General features: G+C 48.3%; 2 protein-coding genes across 3 annotated transcripts; both read left to right on the forward strand.

Annotated features, from left to right (window-relative positions):
* Positions 1-70: 70 nt before the first annotated feature.
* ints1 (integrator complex subunit 1) lies at positions 71-13,766 on the forward strand. 2 transcript variants are annotated; one of them, XM_049745785.2, is made up of 47 exons: positions 71-2,245; positions 2,353-2,643; positions 2,747-2,943; positions 3,059-3,196; positions 3,376-3,535; positions 3,611-3,716; positions 3,784-3,970; positions 4,058-4,203; positions 4,290-4,431; positions 4,504-4,680; positions 4,761-4,869; positions 5,027-5,147; positions 5,219-5,296; positions 5,370-5,527; positions 5,593-5,689; positions 5,767-5,858; positions 5,947-6,007; positions 6,085-6,282; positions 6,350-6,479; positions 6,546-6,722; positions 6,790-6,939; positions 7,021-7,200; positions 7,275-7,379; positions 7,482-7,649; positions 7,733-7,844; positions 7,956-8,114; positions 8,202-8,348; positions 8,428-8,526; positions 8,605-8,729; positions 8,810-9,064; positions 9,144-9,303; positions 9,381-9,512; positions 9,603-9,768; positions 9,861-9,987; positions 10,054-10,169; positions 10,240-10,342; positions 10,413-10,651; positions 11,535-11,664; positions 11,730-11,863; positions 11,924-12,116; positions 12,185-12,309; positions 12,416-12,525; positions 12,605-12,718; positions 12,810-12,880; positions 12,971-13,062; positions 13,142-13,251; positions 13,342-13,766. In XM_049745785.2, the coding sequence occupies exons 1-47, from the start codon at positions 2,191-2,193 to the stop codon at positions 13,452-13,454; spliced, it is 6,555 nt and encodes a 2,184-aa protein (XP_049601742.1). In that variant the 5' UTR covers positions 71-2,190; the 3' UTR covers positions 13,455-13,766. The 2 variants fall into 2 exon arrangements, with proteins under 2 accessions (XP_049601742.1, XP_049601743.1); XM_049745786.2 differs by having other exon boundaries at positions 10,240-10,327.
* A 336-nt stretch (positions 13,767-14,102) lies between these two features.
* si:dkey-43p13.5 (visual system homeobox 2) lies at positions 14,103-19,340 on the forward strand. Its single transcript, XM_049745805.2, has 3 exons — positions 14,103-18,036; positions 18,426-18,583; positions 18,958-19,340. The coding sequence occupies exons 1-3, from the start codon at positions 17,814-17,816 to the stop codon at positions 19,306-19,308; spliced, it is 732 nt and encodes a 243-aa protein (XP_049601762.1). The 5' UTR covers positions 14,103-17,813; the 3' UTR covers positions 19,309-19,340.
* Positions 19,341-19,343: the final 3 nt, after the last annotated feature.

A 19,343-nucleotide genomic window follows, 5' to 3' on the forward strand; every position in this document is an offset into this window, starting at 1 on the left:
TGGTGGAAGAAAGCGCGTAGAATAAGATCTTAAAAAGTGATCTTGAGCACCAACAAGTGGGGGGGAAAAAAAGTCAAGCTTGCTTGGAGCAGCTGCATTCCATTCCTGAGGAAAGAATGCGGGGCAGCGGCAGTCACAGGATTGTTCTTATTGGGGCTGCTGCTGCAGTCACAGGTTATTTTTGTCTTGCGATTAAAACGCCCAATGTGTTTAAAATGAAGAATGAGGGCATTTACTTTTAAGGTCACACTCACAACACACTGTTGATTTTTTGTTGCACGAGACTCCACACTGGATCAGGTGGAAAGTGTGTTTATGTTCCAAATAGTGCAGGTGACACACGGACTGGGCGTGAGGGGCACATGATCTCCAGGGGCGGTTCTAGAACCCCTCGGGGACCCTCGGAAAGCTCTATACCTTCAAGTATGTTGAGTAGGCGTACCTAATGATATGTCCACTCAGCATGACAATATTGCCTACTCAATATGAAATTTCATCCAAGAAAATTCACTGAAGAATAATAATGAGTTTTTTTTTTTAATCATGACTTTTTATTTATTTGCCCATGTTCAGCAAAGCATAGGGAGGGACTGGAGCGTGTTCGAGGCATCAGCAAGGGTGGCGAGCTGTGCGGTCTGAGCAGTTTTGGATTACAGGAAGTAACATTGAGTCACTAATCTACATGCTTTTTTTTTTTTGTCTGACTCATTCTATTCGACTTGGTTGGAAATGTGATCTGGCACCCCGAGGCCTCCTGATGTACCCGAGATCGTTCCCTACCTCCAACTTCAAATCAAATCAGGCTTGATGCTGAGCATTCGTGACAGTTAGCTCACATTTTCCCCATGCAGATGTTTGGGCATTGTTCTGGATTTGTTGCTAAGCCATACACATGCTATCATAAGTACACTTCCCATATGACACCACCACTGAACATTCCACTGACTTCACCCCAAAAGATGAAAACACTTTACGTAACCAGCTGGAAACTTTTTTTCCACCTTTTTGCTTTTATACTTTAAGTCTTTGGCAGATGCTGAGGCGAGACTATTTCAAGTATTTACAGTGCTGAAATATGTTTCGGTTGTTGATGAAATTTCAAGAAAAGAGTGAGAATTGCGAAATGCTCATCTTCTTACTATGGGCGGGGCCCCGTTAGGTCAATTATATCACTCTGACAAATGATTTATGGAGATTATTAACTGACTCTATTGTCCATTACTTGGCGATTTGTAATTTAATAAATAAATAGTTTCAAGAAATCACAAACATTGACCTTATGGGACCTTTATTCAAGTAGCATTGAAATGCTGCCATCTAGTGTTCGATCAGTGGAACTAAAGAATTTAGAAATCCATAGTGCGATAGGCGCGCTCCTCGGTTTGCGACACGCGGCAGTTCGAAGTTACGAACGGTGAAGGTGAGGTGTTTTTTTTTAATAGATTGGTTTACATCTATCATTTATTCTAATATTTATTGTACGGCTTTACTAATTTGTTTTCGTAGGTTACTGCTCAAATAACGTTCTGACTTAAAATCGTCATAGACTGAAGAACCCTGTAGTTTTTTATCCAAGTAAGAAAACTGGACCATTGTAGTCTATTTGAACAAATTCAGAATATTATTTCCAGTACTGCCACCTAAAAGCTTAATAAAAGTAGAGCTGATGTGCTGGATTTCGCAGTTAACATTGCTGACGCTAGGTGGCAGTATGTTACTGCCGTATTCTTTTACCCTACATATTTGGTTTAGTGAGGAAGACGCTATTGTAAACCGGGCTCTCCCATCACTAGCATTTTGTCATTTAGCGACAACTTCAAAACACAATGAGGTATTAAAAGCACTTTTGGTGCAACGTTTTAAGTTGCTTTGGATTCAATTTTCACCTCCGACACAACTCTGTGGTCTCGAAAGTTGGCACCGGTCCACGTAAAGCTGTGAGTTAGCCGTGTTAGTTGTTAGCACAAATAGCAGTGAATTGACTTGCTCATGTTATTAAAGTCTGATCCAAGAAGAAGACGCTATTGCGATGTTCTGAACCCCGCTAGCTTGCCAAATCACTCACGGCCAGTGACTGACATTCATCGAATCTAACTTATGTATTCTTTAAAAGAATTTTAAGAGACTTTTGTTACAAGTAAAGTATCCGAACATATGACGTGACGTCACCTGCAGTGACACTTGGTCGAGATGAATCGTCAAAAGCCAACAACCCTGCGGCGCCCCAGTGCTGCAAAAACATCAGGTCAGTTACATTTGGCTTTTTAGATAATAGGAAATTAAGCTCTTGCTACAATTCCCTTTTTGCTAAATGTAAACAGGATCCTTAATAAAAACGTGTTCTCTTCCCAGGCCATCCCCCACCCGGCGACTTCATCGCTTTGGGTTCAAAGAGCCAAGGTGGCGAGTCTAAAGCCCCCGCTGTCCTCTTGAAGCCGGCCGCCGCCGTTCTACCTACTGACCGCAAGAGAGAGACCTCCTCTACCCTCCCGTCATCATCGGGCCTGTCCAGCCTCGCCAAGCGGCCCAAGCTTTCCACCACGCCCCCAATCAGTGCCCTGGGACGCCTGGCGGATGTTGCGGCTGCAGACAAGAGGGCCATATCACCTTCCATTAAAGAACCATCCGTTATTCCTATAGAAGGTAACTTACACTTAAATGCTTACAAAAGTTATTCACTTGGATTCACTTTGCAGGTCCACTTTCCAAATTCCAAACATTCCGAATTTCATGTATCTGTGCACAGTGTCACCGGCATTGCTGTTGGACGACATCGAATTAGCCGAGTCGGAGGGCAACGACGAGCGCATCGAGGGGCTGCTGTGCGGTGCGGTCAAGCAGCTCAAGATGAATCGAGCCAAGCCGGACATCACGTTATATCTCAGCCTCATGTTCCTGGCCAAGATCAAACCCAATGTGTTTGCTACGGAAGGAATCATTGAGGTATGTTTTTGTTTTTTTCCCATGCACTGACATCATCTAAACTCAAATGCTCGATGACTTAAAATTTCCTTTTTTCTTTTTTTAATTCTTTCTTTGGTTTCATGTTTGCCTTTAGGCCCTGTGCAGCCTTTTGCGTCGAGACGCATCCATTAATTTTAAAGCAAAGGGAAACTCCCTGGTGTCCGTTCTGGCCTGCAATCTACTGATGGCCGCCTACGAAGAGGATGAGAACTGGCCAGAGATTTTTGTCAAAGTGAGAATTTGACCCTGAAATTTTTACCTAAAGCATAAATGTCCAGTTGGTGATCTGCTCCATGCACGAAATAAAAAAAAAAATGTTGTGCCTAACCATAACAACTAGGCCATTGTTTTAACTTTTAAAAGTTGCTTTGCTCATACTTGCAGGTTTCAATATGAAATGCTGTTTTTCAGGTGTACCTCGAAGACTCCTTGGGAGAGAGAATCTGGGTGGACAGCTGTCACTGCAAGAACTTTGTGGACAACATTCAAACAGCTTTCTGCACCAAGATGCCCCCAAAGAGCATGCTGCTCCAGACCGACACGGGAAGAGCGGCTGGAGATCTCAGTGCCAGTACTGACCAAACAATCTAACTTTATATTTATTTTCATACTGGGAAACAAACTTAAACCCCCGTTTTTATTGAAGGTAGCAGCCCTCATCCCTCAACTCCCGATGAGGATGACAGCCGGGCGGAATTGCTGATAGCCGAGGAGAAACTCAGCCCCGAGGATGAAGGCCAGCTTATGCCAAGGTAGTAAAACACATCCACGCTGAAGTAGGATTCAATTTGAATTGAGCCACTGTCGGGCTCGCCGCAGGTATGAGGAACTAGCGGAGAGCGTCGAGGACTACGTGCTGGACGTGTTGCGCGATCAGCTGAACCGCCGGCAACCCATGGACAACGTGTCACGGAATCTGCTGCGGCTGCTGACTGCTACGTGCGGGTACAAAGAGGCTCGGCTCATGGCCGTGCAGAGGCTTGAAATGTGGCTGCAGAACCCCAAGGTGAGCAAATATGTATTTTTAATTTAGTAACACAGGTGATATTGATGCAGACTGGAATCTTATTGTGCCAATTTTGCGTTGGTACAGTTGACTCGGCCGGCGCAAGACCTCCTCATGTCGCTGTGTATGAACTGCAACACGCACGGAGCGGATGACATGGAGGTGATCTCTAACCTGATCAAAATCCGCCTCAAGCCCAAAGTGCTCCTCAACCACTACATGCTCTGCGTCAGGTTCGCTCACTCACATTTTTCAAACAGTTGTTGTCTTGGTTCCTTGACATTTGAAAAGGGCTTTCTGCCAATTGTTGCTTGGGCAGGGAGTTGCTCAACGCACACAGAGACAACCTGGCCACCATGGTCAAGCTGGTCATCTTCAACGAACTCTCCAATGCCAGGAACCCCAATAACATGCAGGTTCTTCACACGTTGCTGCAACACAGCCCAGAGCAAGCACCAAAGGTGAGTTCATTTCAAATTCCCATCAGTGACATCTTGAAAGGTGGCTGGAATTAAAAAGTTTTGTCTTTGTAGTTCTTGGCGATGGTCTTCCAGGACCTGCTCACCAATAAGGACGACTACCTGCGTGCCTCACGAGCCCTGCTGAGGGAGATCATCAAGCAGACCAAACATGAAATTAATTTCCAGTCTTTTTGCTTCGGTTTGATGCAGGAGAGGAAGGAGGCCACCTACGTGGACATGGAGTTCAAAGTAAGACTTTCTGCTCTCCTCCCTGTAAAGCTCTTTTGCTGTTCTACTCCAGTTTGACTTTGTTCTTTCCTCGCCTTTAGGAGCGCTTTGTCATCCAGGTGACAGATTTGCTCACCGTCTCCATGATGTTGGGCATCACAGGTCAGGTCAAAGAAGCTGGCCTTGCGTGGGACAAAGGAGAGAAGAAGAGTGAGTTCTTTGCCTTGGAAAGGGGACAACAAAAAAAATACATGTCCCAGTGATTCTTTTTCATACCACTGGAGGGAGCCCTTGTGCCATGCTGCTCGTGTTTTGTTTTTTTTTTTTTTTTTGGCTTCTTGCTAACCGCATATATGCTTTGCTTCAGACCTGGAGGTCCTGAGGTCCTTCCAGAATCAGATCGCCTCCATCCAGCGGGACGCCGTGTGGTGGCTTCACACGGTGGTTCCCACCATCAGCAAAGTGGGCGCCAAAGATTACGTGCACTGGTACGTATTGATCTCTGAGTCTCGTTTGTAGAAGTATCATACTTCACATATGACTCTTCTGCCCACCGCAGCCTTCACAAAGTGCTTTTCACGGAGCAACCCGAGACCTACTACAAGTGGGACAACTGGCCGCCAGAGAGCGACAGGAAGTGAGTCGCAAATGCTCTCCTGTCGATCGGATTGCGCAACACTAAGTTGTCCTTCTTGCTTTTTTTTTTTCAGCTTTTTCCTGCGCCTCTGCTCCGAGGTGCCCCTGCTGGAGGACACGCTGATGCGCATCCTTGTGATCGGACTGTCTCGAGATCTGCCGCTCGGCCCGGCCGACGCCATGGAGCTCGCCGACCACCTGGTCAAGAGGGCTGCTGGCGCTCAGTCCGACGGTGAGTCATTATGAATGAAAACGATACGTATCGTGTGCTATTATTTTTGTCCTCTTGCCAAACAGATCTGGAGGTTTTGGTGGTGGAGCGGATCCAGCTCATTGACGCCGTGCTCAATCTGTGCACATACCATCACCCGGAGAACATCCAGCTTCCTGCAGGGTACTTGACTTTGAAAGCGTTCACGTGTCGCCAGCGCTTGCAGTCGAGAATAACAAACGATGCTAAATGTTTTGAAGGTACCAGCCGCCAAATTTGGCAATCTCCACCCTTTATTGGAAAGCGTGGCTTCTACTGCTTGTGGTCGCTGCGTTCAATCCACAGAAAATAGGTACTGTGCCATACTCATTTAGAAATTTGTAAAATTATTGTGACACCTGGCCTTTACTTGAATTCAACCGGAATCATTTCCTGTGAAGGTTTGACTGCTTGGGATGGTTACCCTACCCTGAAAATGCTCATGGAGATGGTTATGACCAAGTAGGCACCTCTCTTTAAATTTTTAAAAATAATTTCTGATTTGAAATCCCGCGCCGTAAACGTTCCCGCCTCCACAGCAACTACACGTACCCGCCTTGCACGGTGGCGGACGACGAGACCAAGACGGAAATGATCGGTCGTGAGCTGCAGATCTCGCAGCGGGAGAAGCAGGAGATCCTGGCCTTCGAGAGCCACTTGGCCGCCGCGTCCACAAAGCAGACCATCACAGAGAACAACAGCCTGCTGCTCTCCCAGCTCACCAGTTTGGACCCGCAGTAAGATCACGCAAGCACTCGGTGGTAAGCTCCCAGTGTCAACACGCTGCATTTTGTTTGTGCTCAGGGGTCCACCTCGTCGACCTCCGCCTCAGGTGCAGGACCAAGTGAAGACCCTCAACCAGTCCCTACGCCTCGGCCATCTTCTCTGCCGCAGCCGCAACCCGGACTTCCTGCTCAACATCATACAACGACAGGTAGAGAGATGGAGATGCAATAATGAAAACAACACAACTGCATTCGAATATGACGTTCTCGCACAGGCTTCCTCCCAGTCCATGCCTTGGTTGGCCGATCTGGTCCAGTCCAGCGAGGGGTCCTTAGATGTGCTCCCCGTGCAGTGCCTGTGTGAATTTCTGCTGCACGACGCTGCGGACGACAACATGCATCTTGATGACGATGAAGGAGGCAGCAAAGAACAGAAAGCCAAGAGAAGACAAGTATGAAGTTTTTTTTTTTTTTTTTTTTGCTCATGTTTTTGATTGATTGTAATTTGCTCCCTAACAGAGGCAGCAAAAACAAAGGCAGCTCCTCGGACGGCTTCAGGATCTTTTGTTGGGTCCCAAAGCCGACGAGCAGACGACGTGCGAAGTTCTGGATTACTTCCTGCGTCGTCTCAGCTCCTCTCAGGTGGCTTCGAGAGTTCTGGCAATGAAGGTATTCCCGCAGTCATCAATCCCCTCTGGACTCATCGTGCCGGAAACCCAAGTTCACCGCTCACTTTGTACCCACGTGCAGGGCTTGTCACTGGTGCTAACCGAAGGAGGCCTGAAGGACGGCGAAGAAAGGGACCAGCCCATGGAGGAGGACTCGGCCGATGCCGAGCTCCTGCCGGGGTACCAGTGGTTGCTGCAGGACCTCCCCAAGCTCCCCATGTTTGACAGCGTCCGAGGCATGACGTCCACCGCCCTGCAGCAGGTCTGCAACATTAGCATGTAAATATTGAACACGGCTGTATTTTAAAGCCCTTCTCGTGTTTTCATCCGACCAAGGCCATACACATGGAGACTGATCCTCAGACCATCAGCGCTTACCTTATCTACCTGTCCCAATATGCACCAGTGGAGGAGCAAGCTTCTCACAATGACCTGGCTTTGGTAAGAGTCCAACACGATAAACACAATCTTTTTTTCTTCTCTTGGTCATCTTACTTTTGTCTACATATCGCTCGTTCATGCAAACTTCCCCTTTTCCTACAGGATGTGGCCCGGCTGATCGTGGAGCGCTCCACCATCATGAACAACCTCTTCTCCAAGCACTCCTGCCGACCCGAGTCAGAGGCGGTCCTCGGCGCGTTCCTCTCCATCTTCTCCGCCTACATCAGGAGGATGAGGAAGACCAAAGATGGCGAGGATCTGTACAGCTGGGTACGAGCCCCTTCCAACCCCTCGCATGAAGTTCTTGACTTATTGTTGAATCTTTTTTTATTTTTTCTTTATTTATTTTTTAGTCAGAGTCTCAAGATCAGGTGTTTTTGCGCTGGACTACAGGAGAGACGGCCACCATGCACATTCTTGTCGTTCACGCGATGGTCATCCTTCTTACTCTGGGCCCACCTAAAGGTAGTTCACGAATACAATGACCTCGTAAGACAGTAGCTTCATACGTCATTTAGAAATAATAGAAAAATAACTTGGCTATCTTTTTCTGCTTTTCTTGTGTCGATACTGCAGGAGAGAGTGACTTCTACAATCTTTTGGACATTTGGTTCCCTGACAAGAAACCGTTGCCAACTGCCTTCTTGGTGGACACTTCAGAGGAGGCCTTGCTGCTGCCTGATTGGTTGAAACTGAGAATGATTCGATCCGAAGTGCCTCGATTGGTGGACGCAGGTAATGTTTTGACCGCTATGTGAAGCTCTTCTCATCAGTGTGTATAGTTAACACAGATGGTGTCACCATGTACAATTTGACCTTCAGCTTTGCAAGATCTGGAGCCTGAGCAACTACTGCTGTTCGTGCAGTCGTTTGGAATTCCCGTCTCAAGTATGAGTAAACTGCTGCAGTACTTGGACCAGGCTGTCACTGTGGAACCGCGAGCATTGGAGCAGAACATTATGGACAAGGGTAGGAGTCTGCCGTGGGTCGAGCTTCTACTTGAAGTTGTCCTTGTCTGATGGCACTGGTTTATTTCCTCGGGCGACAGACTACATGGCCCACCTGGTGGAGGTGCAGCATGAACGAGGTGCCACCGGGGGCCACGCCTTCCACAGATTGCTCAGCTCCTTTCTTCCACCTCAGAGAGGTCAGGTGACTTCATACTCTCTCATCAAAGTTTAAAGTAAATTTAAATAATGTAAATCTCGATAATTACGTTCCACAGATGCTGCCGAGACAAGTAAAGCTAAAGTCACAGTGGAAACTCCCCACGGCTCCGTTAAGATGAGGGCGGCTGCGCAGCTTCCGACAGTCGGGCCTGATGATGACCTGCCAGGCTTGATGCTGCGGGTAGGAAACACGAGGAAATACATTATCGTATCGTGAGTGACGCAAATCCATTTCCTCATGACTTGTTCTTTCTTGCGCAGATCTTCCCGTTGAAGGCAGAGGCACGCTGGAGCGGCCCACCCCCCGGCCAGCTCTCGCTGGCCTTGCAGCAGGCCCTGGCCAAAGAGCTGATGCGGGCCAAGCAGGGTCAGGTTCAGCAGGCCGGGCTGGCTCTGTGTCTCCTTAAGGGTATCGCCGCCCTACTCACCTCAACCCACGCCGGGCCCATCGTTCTCGCCATGCACCACAACCACTCCCTGGCCTGCCCTCTCATGCGCCAGCTTCACCTCTACCAGGTAGTCAGGACGCGCTAATCCACTTTATTTTTATCACCAATCCTACACAAGCGTGTTGACATTTTTTTTCTACCCTCAGCGCCTCGTGCCGCAGGATCTTTCCTTCGCTTCCTTATTCCTCAAAGTCAATGTCGAGATGCTCATCTGGCTTGAAAATCCCTCGGTGGAGGCGGGCCCGCTGAAGACTCTGCTCAAGTCTTTTATTGGTCAAAACTCTCACACACACCGGCACAACGATGGTGAGCGCCTCTGTCTCTGTACCATGTGATTGAACGTTTAATTTGTTCTAATTTTTTTTCCCCCGCCCCTCTGTCAGTACGCTCGAGCTTTATCCACCTGGCCGAGGCGTTGATGTATCATAGCGATGCAGAGGTGCCGGTGAGAGCCATCATAGCGATGCTGAAGGCCGGAGAGAGATGTAACGCAGAGGCGGAGCTCATTGGGAAAGGTTCATTAAAGTTCAACAGTATTTATTTTTTTTCAATATTTTTCTTTTTTGCTACTCCTAAACTTTTTTTTTGTTTTGGACATTTTTCAGTTTTACAAGGGCTGATGGAGGCCAAGTCTCCATATTTGGAGGAGCTCTTGTCTCTGTTGATGACGGTCAGCACCCAGAACGGGACAGCCGGCCCCGTTGCCATGGTTATTTCTCTGCTTTTGCAGGAAAGCGAGGAGCAAGTCGTGAAGAAGGAACCAGACACAAAGTAAATTCCGCAATTCATTATTCTATGTGATATATGATGGATGGATATTTATTGGAGGCCACACTAACATTACCGATCCGTCTCTTTACCAGTGGCTCCGAGGTGACAAAGTCCGGCCTGAACTCGGGTCTACTGGTGGATTGGATGGAGTATTTGGACCCAGAGGTCACGTCCGTGTGTCCCGACCTTCAGCAGAAACTCTTGTTTGCCCTCAATAAGGTGAGCGCCGTCTGGCCCCTTGCCACATTTCGACCCCCCTGATGCATTTTTTTTTGTGTCCCTTAGGCGCGAGGCACTCCGGCTTATAGGCCGTACCTTCTGGCCCTGCTCACGCATCAGTCCAACTGGTCCACGCTGCTGCAGTGTATCAGCGCTCTGCTCAGCAAGCGGAAAGACTACAAGTACAGTTCAAGTCGTGACATCTTGTTCAACGTCTGTCGTACGTTGAACTTGTTGCAAAATGTCTTTCAGACTGGACCCTACGTCAGGGCTGGACTTCCTGTGGGCGTGCAGCCACATCCCTCGCATCTGGCAAGGACGCGACCAAAAGATCCCTCAAGTCGGTTCCGAAACTGCAAGTGTCACATTGTAGTCTCCGCGAAAAAAAAAAAAATACTGATGTTTTTTCTTTTCTGTCTACTTAGAAAAAAACTGAGAAGTTTGTGATGCGGCTCATTTCCGAGGAGCTCATCAGCCTGGTGGATCTGATTCTGGCCGAGTCAGAGCTCAACTGTCGCAGCGAGAGCAACGTGGAGGAAGAGGCGTCCTGCTCTCTCATCCAGGCCCGGCTGCCGCTCCTTCACTCCTACTGCAACGGACACCCGGACAACATCAAAAAGGTGGCAGAGTACCTCATCAGCTGCACCAAGAAGTGGGAGGACAGGTTGGTACCATCTCTCGTCGTCGCCTCTCTTCAAGAAATTCATTTGAGTGAATCGAGAGTTTTACTATCCGGAACTAGAAGAATTGAAAATTGCCTTGTTAGTAGATATCTATTGTTGTTCTCTCCAATTAGCCCAGCCAGAGCGTGTTTTTCATCTTGGTCCAAATCTCGCCCGATGTTCCTTCCCCATTCCTGATGAACTTTGCAGGCTCTCCTCTGTCAAACCGCAACGCCTCAGACGGGGGTGGGGGGCGATAATTAGGTCTATTGGTGTGAAATTAAAACCGGCAGAAGTCGTCGGCGCCGTGATCTCTTTAAAAGCTCAGTGCTGTTATAATGAAGCCGAGAGGATTAAGGCTGGAGCGCTAAACTCGCCTGTGTTGTGAGCCGCTGTCAGAGATCAGGGTGCAACTCTTTGTGGAGCCCAACCCTCCTTTTCACCAACGTGTCTTCTACTTATTAAAAACACTTTAATGAGGAAACTTTGGCCAAGGTCAAATAAAATTAGCTGGCGAATTACAGTTGTTTTTTAAAGTGCGGCTGGTGAAAACACAGCCAGATAAACAAACACAAAGAAAAAGAAAAAAATCATAATTCGGCCTTGCGCTTATGTTGCTTTATTAGATAAGCTGCTGTTGATTCCAATTGCACAGCGCTTGTTTGCTGCTCAAGGTCGATCTGGCTGCAATAAACTGTCTCGTTAGCCGAGTTGAGTTCTCGCCCTGTGAGCGCTTGGTCTTAAGAGGATTGCCATGAAACTGCAGCAGACATGAAGGCAAACCTTGTTGCTTTTCATGCGCCCAGTGAACGTGTTAAGGAGGCTGATCATTTTGCATGAGAGTCACAGAGTTTTCATTTTATTTATTTTTTTTCTCCCCCTCAGTGCCATGAGTAAGCGTTGCCAGAACTTGCTACTGCAAATCTACCTCCACTTTCCCGAGGTCATCCGGCACGTGGCCTTGCCCGAGGGCACGCTTTGCAGCGGGGGCACGGCAGACGGCAGCAGCTGCAAGGTAACGTAGCTTAGTGAATGAAATAACCGATTTGTGCATTTAACATAAAATAATAATTTTGTCAGCTCGACACGCTGGTCCACCGCTTGGTCACGTTGCTCGCCGATGTAGCGGAAACTAAGTCGGCAGAGGGCCGCGTCTCTGATGCCAATCTCGCGTGTAGAAAACTGGCCGTGTCACATCCTGTCCTCTTGCTCAGGTGAGTAACGCGTTTCTTTTCTCTTTTGCATATAGGCAATTCTTCTTTCTTCCCACGCAGGCACCTGCCCATGATCGCAGGCCTCCTGCACGGCCGCATCCACCTCAACTTTCGCGAGTTCCGGCAGCAGAACCACATGATGTTCTTCAGCAACGTGCTGGCTATCCTGGAGCTCCTGCAGCCCCTCGTTTTCCACAGTGACCACCAGAGGGCGCTTCAAGACTGCCTTCTGTCCTTCATGAAGGTCCTTAAGGTTGGTGGCACACTGCTCAAGTTTAAGCCTTTGGCAGTTCTTCAGCGGCTCTTCCTTTTTCCCTGTAGAACTTTCAGAGGAGTCGATCCCCACTGGTCTTCATCAACAAGTTCCTTCAGTTCACGCAAAAGTACATTACCCATGATGCAGCGGCCGCCATCCCATACCTGCAGAAGCACTCTGATATATTGCAGTAAGTCTAGTTAGTTCAAATATCTTCAAAAAAAAAAATTGCAGAATTTTACAACTCTTTCTGAGCCCGGTCCATAAAAACAAATCTAATTTTCCTTCTCTTCCAGGAGCATGAGTGCTGAAAACCCAGATTTGGTCCAGCTGAAGTCTCTCTTAGCCGGACTCACTCTTCCCGTAAAAAGCTCCTCCACAGAGGTCTCCGCAGAAGACGGCGATGGTAACAGGATTCTTTCAACATATTTATAACGTCATCCATGACCCCGCAGATGACAGTTTTCATTATTCATCTTTTCCAGATGAGACGGCGGCCGGTTCCCTCCCTCTGGTCAACATCTCGGCCTCGGTTCCGCTGAGTGGCGCCGACATGACGACGTATCTGCGCAAGATTTCCAGAGGAGAGGCCATGGAAGGTGAGGCTGACTCGGCAGCTTTGGCCCAGAGAGAGCGCAGCATATGGCAGATGGACGGTGACTCACGTGGCACTTTTTTGTTTCTCTTCAGACGTGTTGGAAGTGTTGACGGAGGTGGATGAGAAGTCGAGGAGAAGCCCGGAGATCATCCAATACTTTGTTGTGAGTCCTCAAGCACATGGGAAAAAAAAAAAAAGTGAAGACTAATGAAAAGCAATCCGCCATTTTCTCCTCTAATGGTCTTTTTCACAGAATGACCTACAGCGACTCATGACGTCATCGGAGGAGATATGTCGCAACATGGCATTCAGTCTGGCGCTTCGCTGCATCCAGAACAATCCCCGGTAAAGTCCTGAGAGGGATTTTCATCCAAATGTGCAAATAATGTTGACGGTTGGCCCATCGCGCATTTCTGTCCCGCAGCCTGGCAACAGACTTCCTGCCGACGTTCATGTACTGCATGGGCAGCGGCGACTTTGACGTAGTGCAGACGGCGTTGAGGAATCTTCCGGAATACGTGCTGCTCTGCCAAGGTAAGACGACACGTCCTCCCCGGCGCCTCCACTCGAGACTTCTTACCGTCCATGTGAATGTTGTTTCCTTTACTTCTTCTTCTTCTCCAGAACACGCAGACATCTTGCTCCACAAAGCGTTCTTAGTGGGTGTCTACGGACAAATCGACACCAGTTCGATGATTTCAGAGTCCATGAAGGTCCTTCATATGGAAGCCATTTAACTTAATATCATTGTTGTCTCACAGAAAATCATGCATCAGCATTTTAATGGACAATTTGTAGTTCAGACACATTTTTTTATTTTGAGCTTTCACTTACATTTTAGTTGAGACTAAAACTAACACAACTATTGAGACTTGTCGACAAAATCAACTCTTGTAATTTCAAAGTCTGAATTTGAAACGCCAACATTGCTTGACTTTTAAATGAGGGAAGCTTCTGGATTCAAGTCTTTGTCTCCACGCCGCAATGTTTTTCTGTCACCTAAAAAGCATTTCCTGAGCACCCCTGGTGAATTAAAAAAGAAAGATAAATCTGCCTTCATTTTTATTTGAGTGAGTAGTGGAACAAATTTCTACAGCCGTTCATTTCGTCCAGAATGATGAGCTGAAATTGTAAATAAAACACGGCACCAAAGCCAATTATTAACTTTCACGTATGATTTGGAAGAAGAGAAAAAAAAAAAGATGCTAAGCGGGCGCCTTTCAATCGGTCGCAGACAAAAGCGGCAAGGGGCTGTCACGCTGCGCGGCGGCTCGCTCCTCACCGGCGCGCGGCGGACAGATTAAAGGCTCCGATGAGCATGCCGCGCTGGAAACCATTTTGCCATGAAAAGTGCGTTTTGTTGAGCCGCTCCGCTGGCGACGAGAGCCAAGTTAAACAGCGTGGGCATGCGAGCTCAAGGAGGAAAGTGGACTTCCCCTTTTGGAGCCAAATTAAGCGTGGCGGTAATTGTTCAATCATTTCAAGCTGCTTTGATGACGCTGGTGTTGCCTTACGTGCAACTTGAGGATCCTCGCTGAGGCCGAGGCGTGCCCGCACTCGTCGGTCAGTGGAAGCTGTCGCTCACAAATCACAAGTCCAAAACCAAACTCGGAGCGGGTAGCTGAGAGCAGCTTTTAGCGCTCCTCGACCTCTTTGTGTTCCACTGTAATACGGGAACACACTTTTGGGGTCATTTGCTGTCATTTTATTTTCTTTCCCAAGGTCATACTTTAACTCAACGTGTGTTTTTCCTCTCATTCAGTGTCTCTGAACTAAAACAAAGTGGTACCATATTTTCCTGACTATAAGGAGCAGTCTCAAAACTTTTTTTTTTTTTTAATGCATGTGTGCAAATACAGTGCCCCCGTTGACATCCGTCTCTCCCCGACGCCTTAATTGCACCTGTATGGTGTCCTATAACTCGCCGAGAGCTGTGTTTACGGTGATCTATCACCTTTCTGCACAAGTCCCGACAGCCCGGGCTCTTTGGTCCGGCGCCAACATCCGATCGGCCGGGCAGCAGCCGGGCGGAACGGCGATGAGTGACGGCCGGCAGAAGAGCAGGCTGAGGAGTTAACTGTCGTCATGGCGATGCTGCCAGGCTGCGTGCCTTTAGCTGTCCGCGAACGCGCCCGTTCGTATTGATCTCAGTGATCGACTTGGCAGGAATGTAGACGCTCCTCGGTGCCCCCCTACCCCTCCTCCCCCCGATGTGCCCTGACCTGCCTTGTCGCACATCTGTCTACTCTCCGTCTTCTCGCTAACACGGCGGCCTTAGATCATCTCCTCCTCAGCCACGCTTGACTTGTGCTTACCTGGGGAGAAAAAAAAGTGTCTTGCCTCCCTTTGTCGCCACCACTTTGATGTCTCAAGTGTGATTTGTCCGCTTTCCCTTGATGACATGAAAAGCGGGACGGCGGGACTCCGGGCTTCGTCCTGCCGCCGCCGATCCACGACTAAAATAGTCGGCCCCGGCGCTCTGCTGGATACGATTACCCGGGAAGAGGGAGGCGCAAGACATTGAGGCCTCCTCAGGCGTGACATCCACTTTACCTCCAACTTACACGAGACTTTTAAGGGGCTCTGATTAAATTATGCCTTGAAACCATTTTGGAAAAGAGAAGGTTGAGCTGTTAACAAAAGTCCGACTCCATTCTCGCTAGCCGACGTTTGTGCAATTAGCAGCATGTACTCTGACAAGAATGAGGCAGTAGATACCATTAAAAAAAAAATTTCCTGCCATCTTCATGTCAAGAAACTATGTTGAAGTAACTTGATGAGATTCACTTGTACAAAAGTTGTGCTTTGCCGCCATTGTAGCTGCAAAGCTGAATCCATTGAATAACAAGACATTTTAAGAAACTTGAAAATCCATTCGACAAAAATTCTTCTTAAGCCTCGCAAGAAAAGTCTTCAAATATTTTCTCGAGTGTTCAAATTGCGCGAGTAAAAGCCAAATAGTTGAAAAGTGTCGACATTGAGCTGAGGCTGAACAAACGCCTTGTGTGGCGGGACTGTCGACTGACTGAATAGGCACCTGCGTTTGTCCCGAGCACACAGCTAACGGGGGATTTAGGGTCTAATAGTAGACCCTCCGCCGCCCCCCTTGTCCTTTTAAAGCCTATTGATCCACATAATCAGGGCCAGAATTAAGTTGTGACAGACGCTTCTCAAGAAGACGCTGGTGGATAATTGAGGGAGGCCTCAAGGCCACAGCGGTGACGGCTCACGTCGGGCTTCACACGTCGGGCCTCACGCGCCTCTCCCAGATGACTCGCTAACAATGAAAATCTGCTTGTGTTTTTAGCAGCGAGACAATTAAAGTTTTCCGTGGATTTAAACCATCGGCGTAAACTCAGAATCGACTTGTTTGAGCTTGCGCTGGTTAATCGGGAACCAAACTCCTGAGCTTAAGCCGTCGGCGGGAAAGACATTTAGCGATGTGTTTTATATCGGCGGGGCAGCGGTGACACGGAGCGACAATCACGACAACCTCGGCGTGACGAGATACGACGTGACTTAATGGACGTTGCCGATATTACCATTTGCTGGAGTTGCGCTAAATGTCGTGCGTGGACGGACGGATGGTAATCATCAATTACGATTCATCAATGTGATGTAATTTGCGGGATGGATAAGATCAACGTCTAATGAGAGCCTAAGTGATGCCGGCGCTGTTAACGACGTGTCACATTTTCGTACTCGTCAGAGTGAGGCCGACCGGCTTCAATCGGCGGTGATTCATGACGTGAATTTTCAAGCGCAAATTACAAACACATTCAAATATGTTTCTTCAATCTTAGATGTAATTAGCTTAATCGGTGAGAATACGATTTTTTTAAATCGAACAATTCCTGATGCAGTTTGGATACGGACTCTAACTGGCTAATTTGGCCATCTTGTGTCAAGTTACCATTCCAAAATCAACACGGTTCCTCCTCAAATATTCTCCAGTAATCCTTGAAAGTGGAATGAGAGCTCCGCGGAAACCCTAATCCGCCTCTGCCAAGGCGTTAAATCGGTGTTTGAACAGGTGCAGATGAAAGCGGCCGCAGGTGAGGGCGAAGGAATGACCACCTTGTGACTCATCCTCGCGCTCTGACTTGGTCGCCGATCAAAGTTGCCGTCAACGGTGTTGACAGATCAATGTTTTCACCGATTTCAGATGATATTAATTGACGCGCACCTGCGTTTTGATTCACCAATGACTCGCCAGCGATCCGTCAACGGTCGGCGCGCTGGCGTAGGCAGAAGTGTTAATAATCAGTGTAAAATGTGTTGAAGGGCTTTAATAGTGTTTGGGAACACTTGGGACTAATGACAGCGCGTCGTGGTCGAATGAGAGGAACGATGAACGTGATAGCTGCTCTCCACAGATGGAGTCATGATGTCACGTCAGTCAACCCTTTCACAGTGTCTTACGCTAGTCCACGAGTTCCTGATACCGATACCAAGTATCGATACTCACCCATCCCTAATCTTTTGGAGACATCCAATGGTGAAATTCAACCCAATTATTGTTAATTGTGGACCCGACTTCAGACTATTAACTGCCCTGAACCCGGTTGTCCTAAAAAAGATGACATCATCCCTCTTTAGTGTGATGAGTCCTTCCATATCAACACCAAAGGTGTGCTTGGTAAAGTTGTCAGTTAGCAGGCGTGTTTATTTTGGAAGCCGCCGCCTTTCAGATCTCGTTTGACGACTCTTCCCGAGATAAGACCCAGCGAGTACTTTTCGTGTCTGAACAGACGACCTCTCGATTGAGTTTCCCTCCATGGGACCGATTGAAACTTCAGACAGCAAAAGATGTTGCGACACGTCGGATCAAGAAGAGCGTCTCTTCCCGCGCCGGCCGACTAAACACGACACTGACGATCCGATGAGAGACGGGGTTAGATGTGAGAGGAGGTCATGTGACTCGGAAGGGGATTGGAGGAGAGAGGGCGGGACCACCTGAATCACTCTTACCTTTTACTTCATCCCATCACTGAGCCCCCAACACAAAAGAACCAGCCACCAACACAAGAGCGATTGTTTCTCCCCTGGGATGCCTTCCGTATAGGACTCACAGCCAGAACTGGATCCCCTCGGCCATGTTCGGGCCCGGGCAACTGGTCTCCGCTCTCCTGCCTGCGGTTTTCCATTCACCCGTGGCGCCATTTTTTCCCGCCTTCCCGGCCCGGCAGTTCCTCATCCCGGCGGGGCCCTACATCAGCTACGAGGCCCTGAGGAGTTACCTGCAGCCCGAGCCATGCAAGGAGGCGTTCTTGCTGGCCACGCGGGCTATCGGCATGGCTCCGCTGATGGATGGTGTGGGTGAGTCCAACCTCTACCGCACATCATTGATTTAATTGGTAGAAATTAGCTTTTTTAAAATTGGCAAAAATCAGTTCAGTTCCGATGACATTACAATTTTATCTTCTCTATGGCTTTTAGGGTCACGCATGGTCGTTATGTTGAACTGGACTGAAAAAGTTTGAGAACTTCTGCTTTAGTGATTGTCAAATCGCGTCTATAAGACGTGAGCTTCCAGTGTAAATGTTTACAAAAGATCAGCTCATGACGAACAAATCAATTATCAAGCCGTGCTGAAGCGCACCTAATGATTGCTATGCTAATTAGCCAGTCGAGAGTCATTAGCTTCCTGTCACCCGTTGGCGATTCCGTTAATTTGGCGCCGTGCCATTATTCCCCCCCTCCTCCAGATGAACAGAGGCCGGTGAAGCAGCGTCGCGCCCGCGCCAACTACAGCAGCTGGCAGCTCGAGCAGTTGGAGAAGGCCTTCGAGAGCACCCACTACCCCGACGTGTTCATGAGGGAGGCCTTGGCCCTCCGGCTGGACCTCATTGAAGCCAGAGTGCAGGTCAGACTATCGAATACAGTCTCCTTGAGGACAGAAAATCGACATTACATATCGTACAAAAAAAAAAAAAACGTTGACGTATTGTCAATGTGACGCTCGTGTCAAGATGGATGTGTAAGATTACACACCTGCTAATTCTCGCCAGCCAAGACTAATATGCGGCTGAAGCAGCTGCAGAATGATTCATTTCAAGCTATGCTGTGCTTTGTTTTTGTTTATTTAGTGTGCTTGGATTGATCTGTATCTCTTCACAAACTTTTTTTTTTTAAGACTAAGTAATGCAATAAATAATATATCAAGTAATGAGCCTTCTGGAAAGTAATATTTCCTGTATATTCCAATTTATTAAGATTCTATTCTGAATGTGACTCAAGGTTTGGTTCCAAAACCGGCGTGCCAAGATGAGGCGTCAGCTGAAGCTTCAGGGCCAGCGTGCTCAGCCCAAAGCAGACTGCGGCGGAGACGTCCCGGATAAAACAATGCACCGTTTTAAACATCGCATAGACGCTTCCGACAGTGAGCACTGGCCGCGAGCTCAGGAAGGCGGTGACGACGACAACTACCCGTGGACAAAAGCAGCCGGCGTTGCGGCGGCGGGTCAGAACTCAGAGCGACTGCGTTCCAGCAGTATCGCCAAGCTGAGGGCCAAAGCCAGGGAGCACGAGGCCGAGATTGTCGGCGCGGTGGTCCAAACGCAGGAAGTGGAAGCCGTTCGCTGTGATTGATCACTTTCCTGCTTCCTGTTTTTACAGATCACCAT

Source organism: Syngnathus scovelli, chromosome 16 (genome assembly GCF_024217435.2).
Source record: "Syngnathus scovelli strain Florida chromosome 16, RoL_Ssco_1.2, whole genome shotgun sequence".
In the NCBI taxonomy this organism is placed as follows: Eukaryota; Metazoa; Chordata; class Actinopteri; order Syngnathiformes; family Syngnathidae; genus Syngnathus; species Syngnathus scovelli.

Coding starts and splice junctions, on each gene's coding strand:
- ints1 (XM_049745785.2), top strand. CDS start 2,191: ATGAATCGTCAAAAGCCAACAACCCTGCGGCGCCCCAGTGCTGCAAAA. Junction 2,644..2,746: donor ATCCGTTATTCCTATAGAAG/GTAACTTACACT, acceptor ATCTGTGCACAG/TGTCACCGGCATTGCTGTTG. Junction 6,480..6,545: donor TCAACATCATACAACGACAG/GTAGAGAGATGG, acceptor GTTCTCGCACAG/GCTTCCTCCCAGTCCATGCC.
- si:dkey-43p13.5 (XM_049745805.2), top strand. CDS start 17,814: ATGTTCGGGCCCGGGCAACTGGTCTCCGCTCTCCTGCCTGCGGTTTTC. Junction 18,037..18,425: donor TCCGCTGATGGATGGTGTGG/GTGAGTCCAACC, acceptor CCCCTCCTCCAG/ATGAACAGAGGCCGGTGAAG. Junction 18,584..18,957: donor TCATTGAAGCCAGAGTGCAG/GTCAGACTATCG, acceptor ATGTGACTCAAG/GTTTGGTTCCAAAACCGGCG.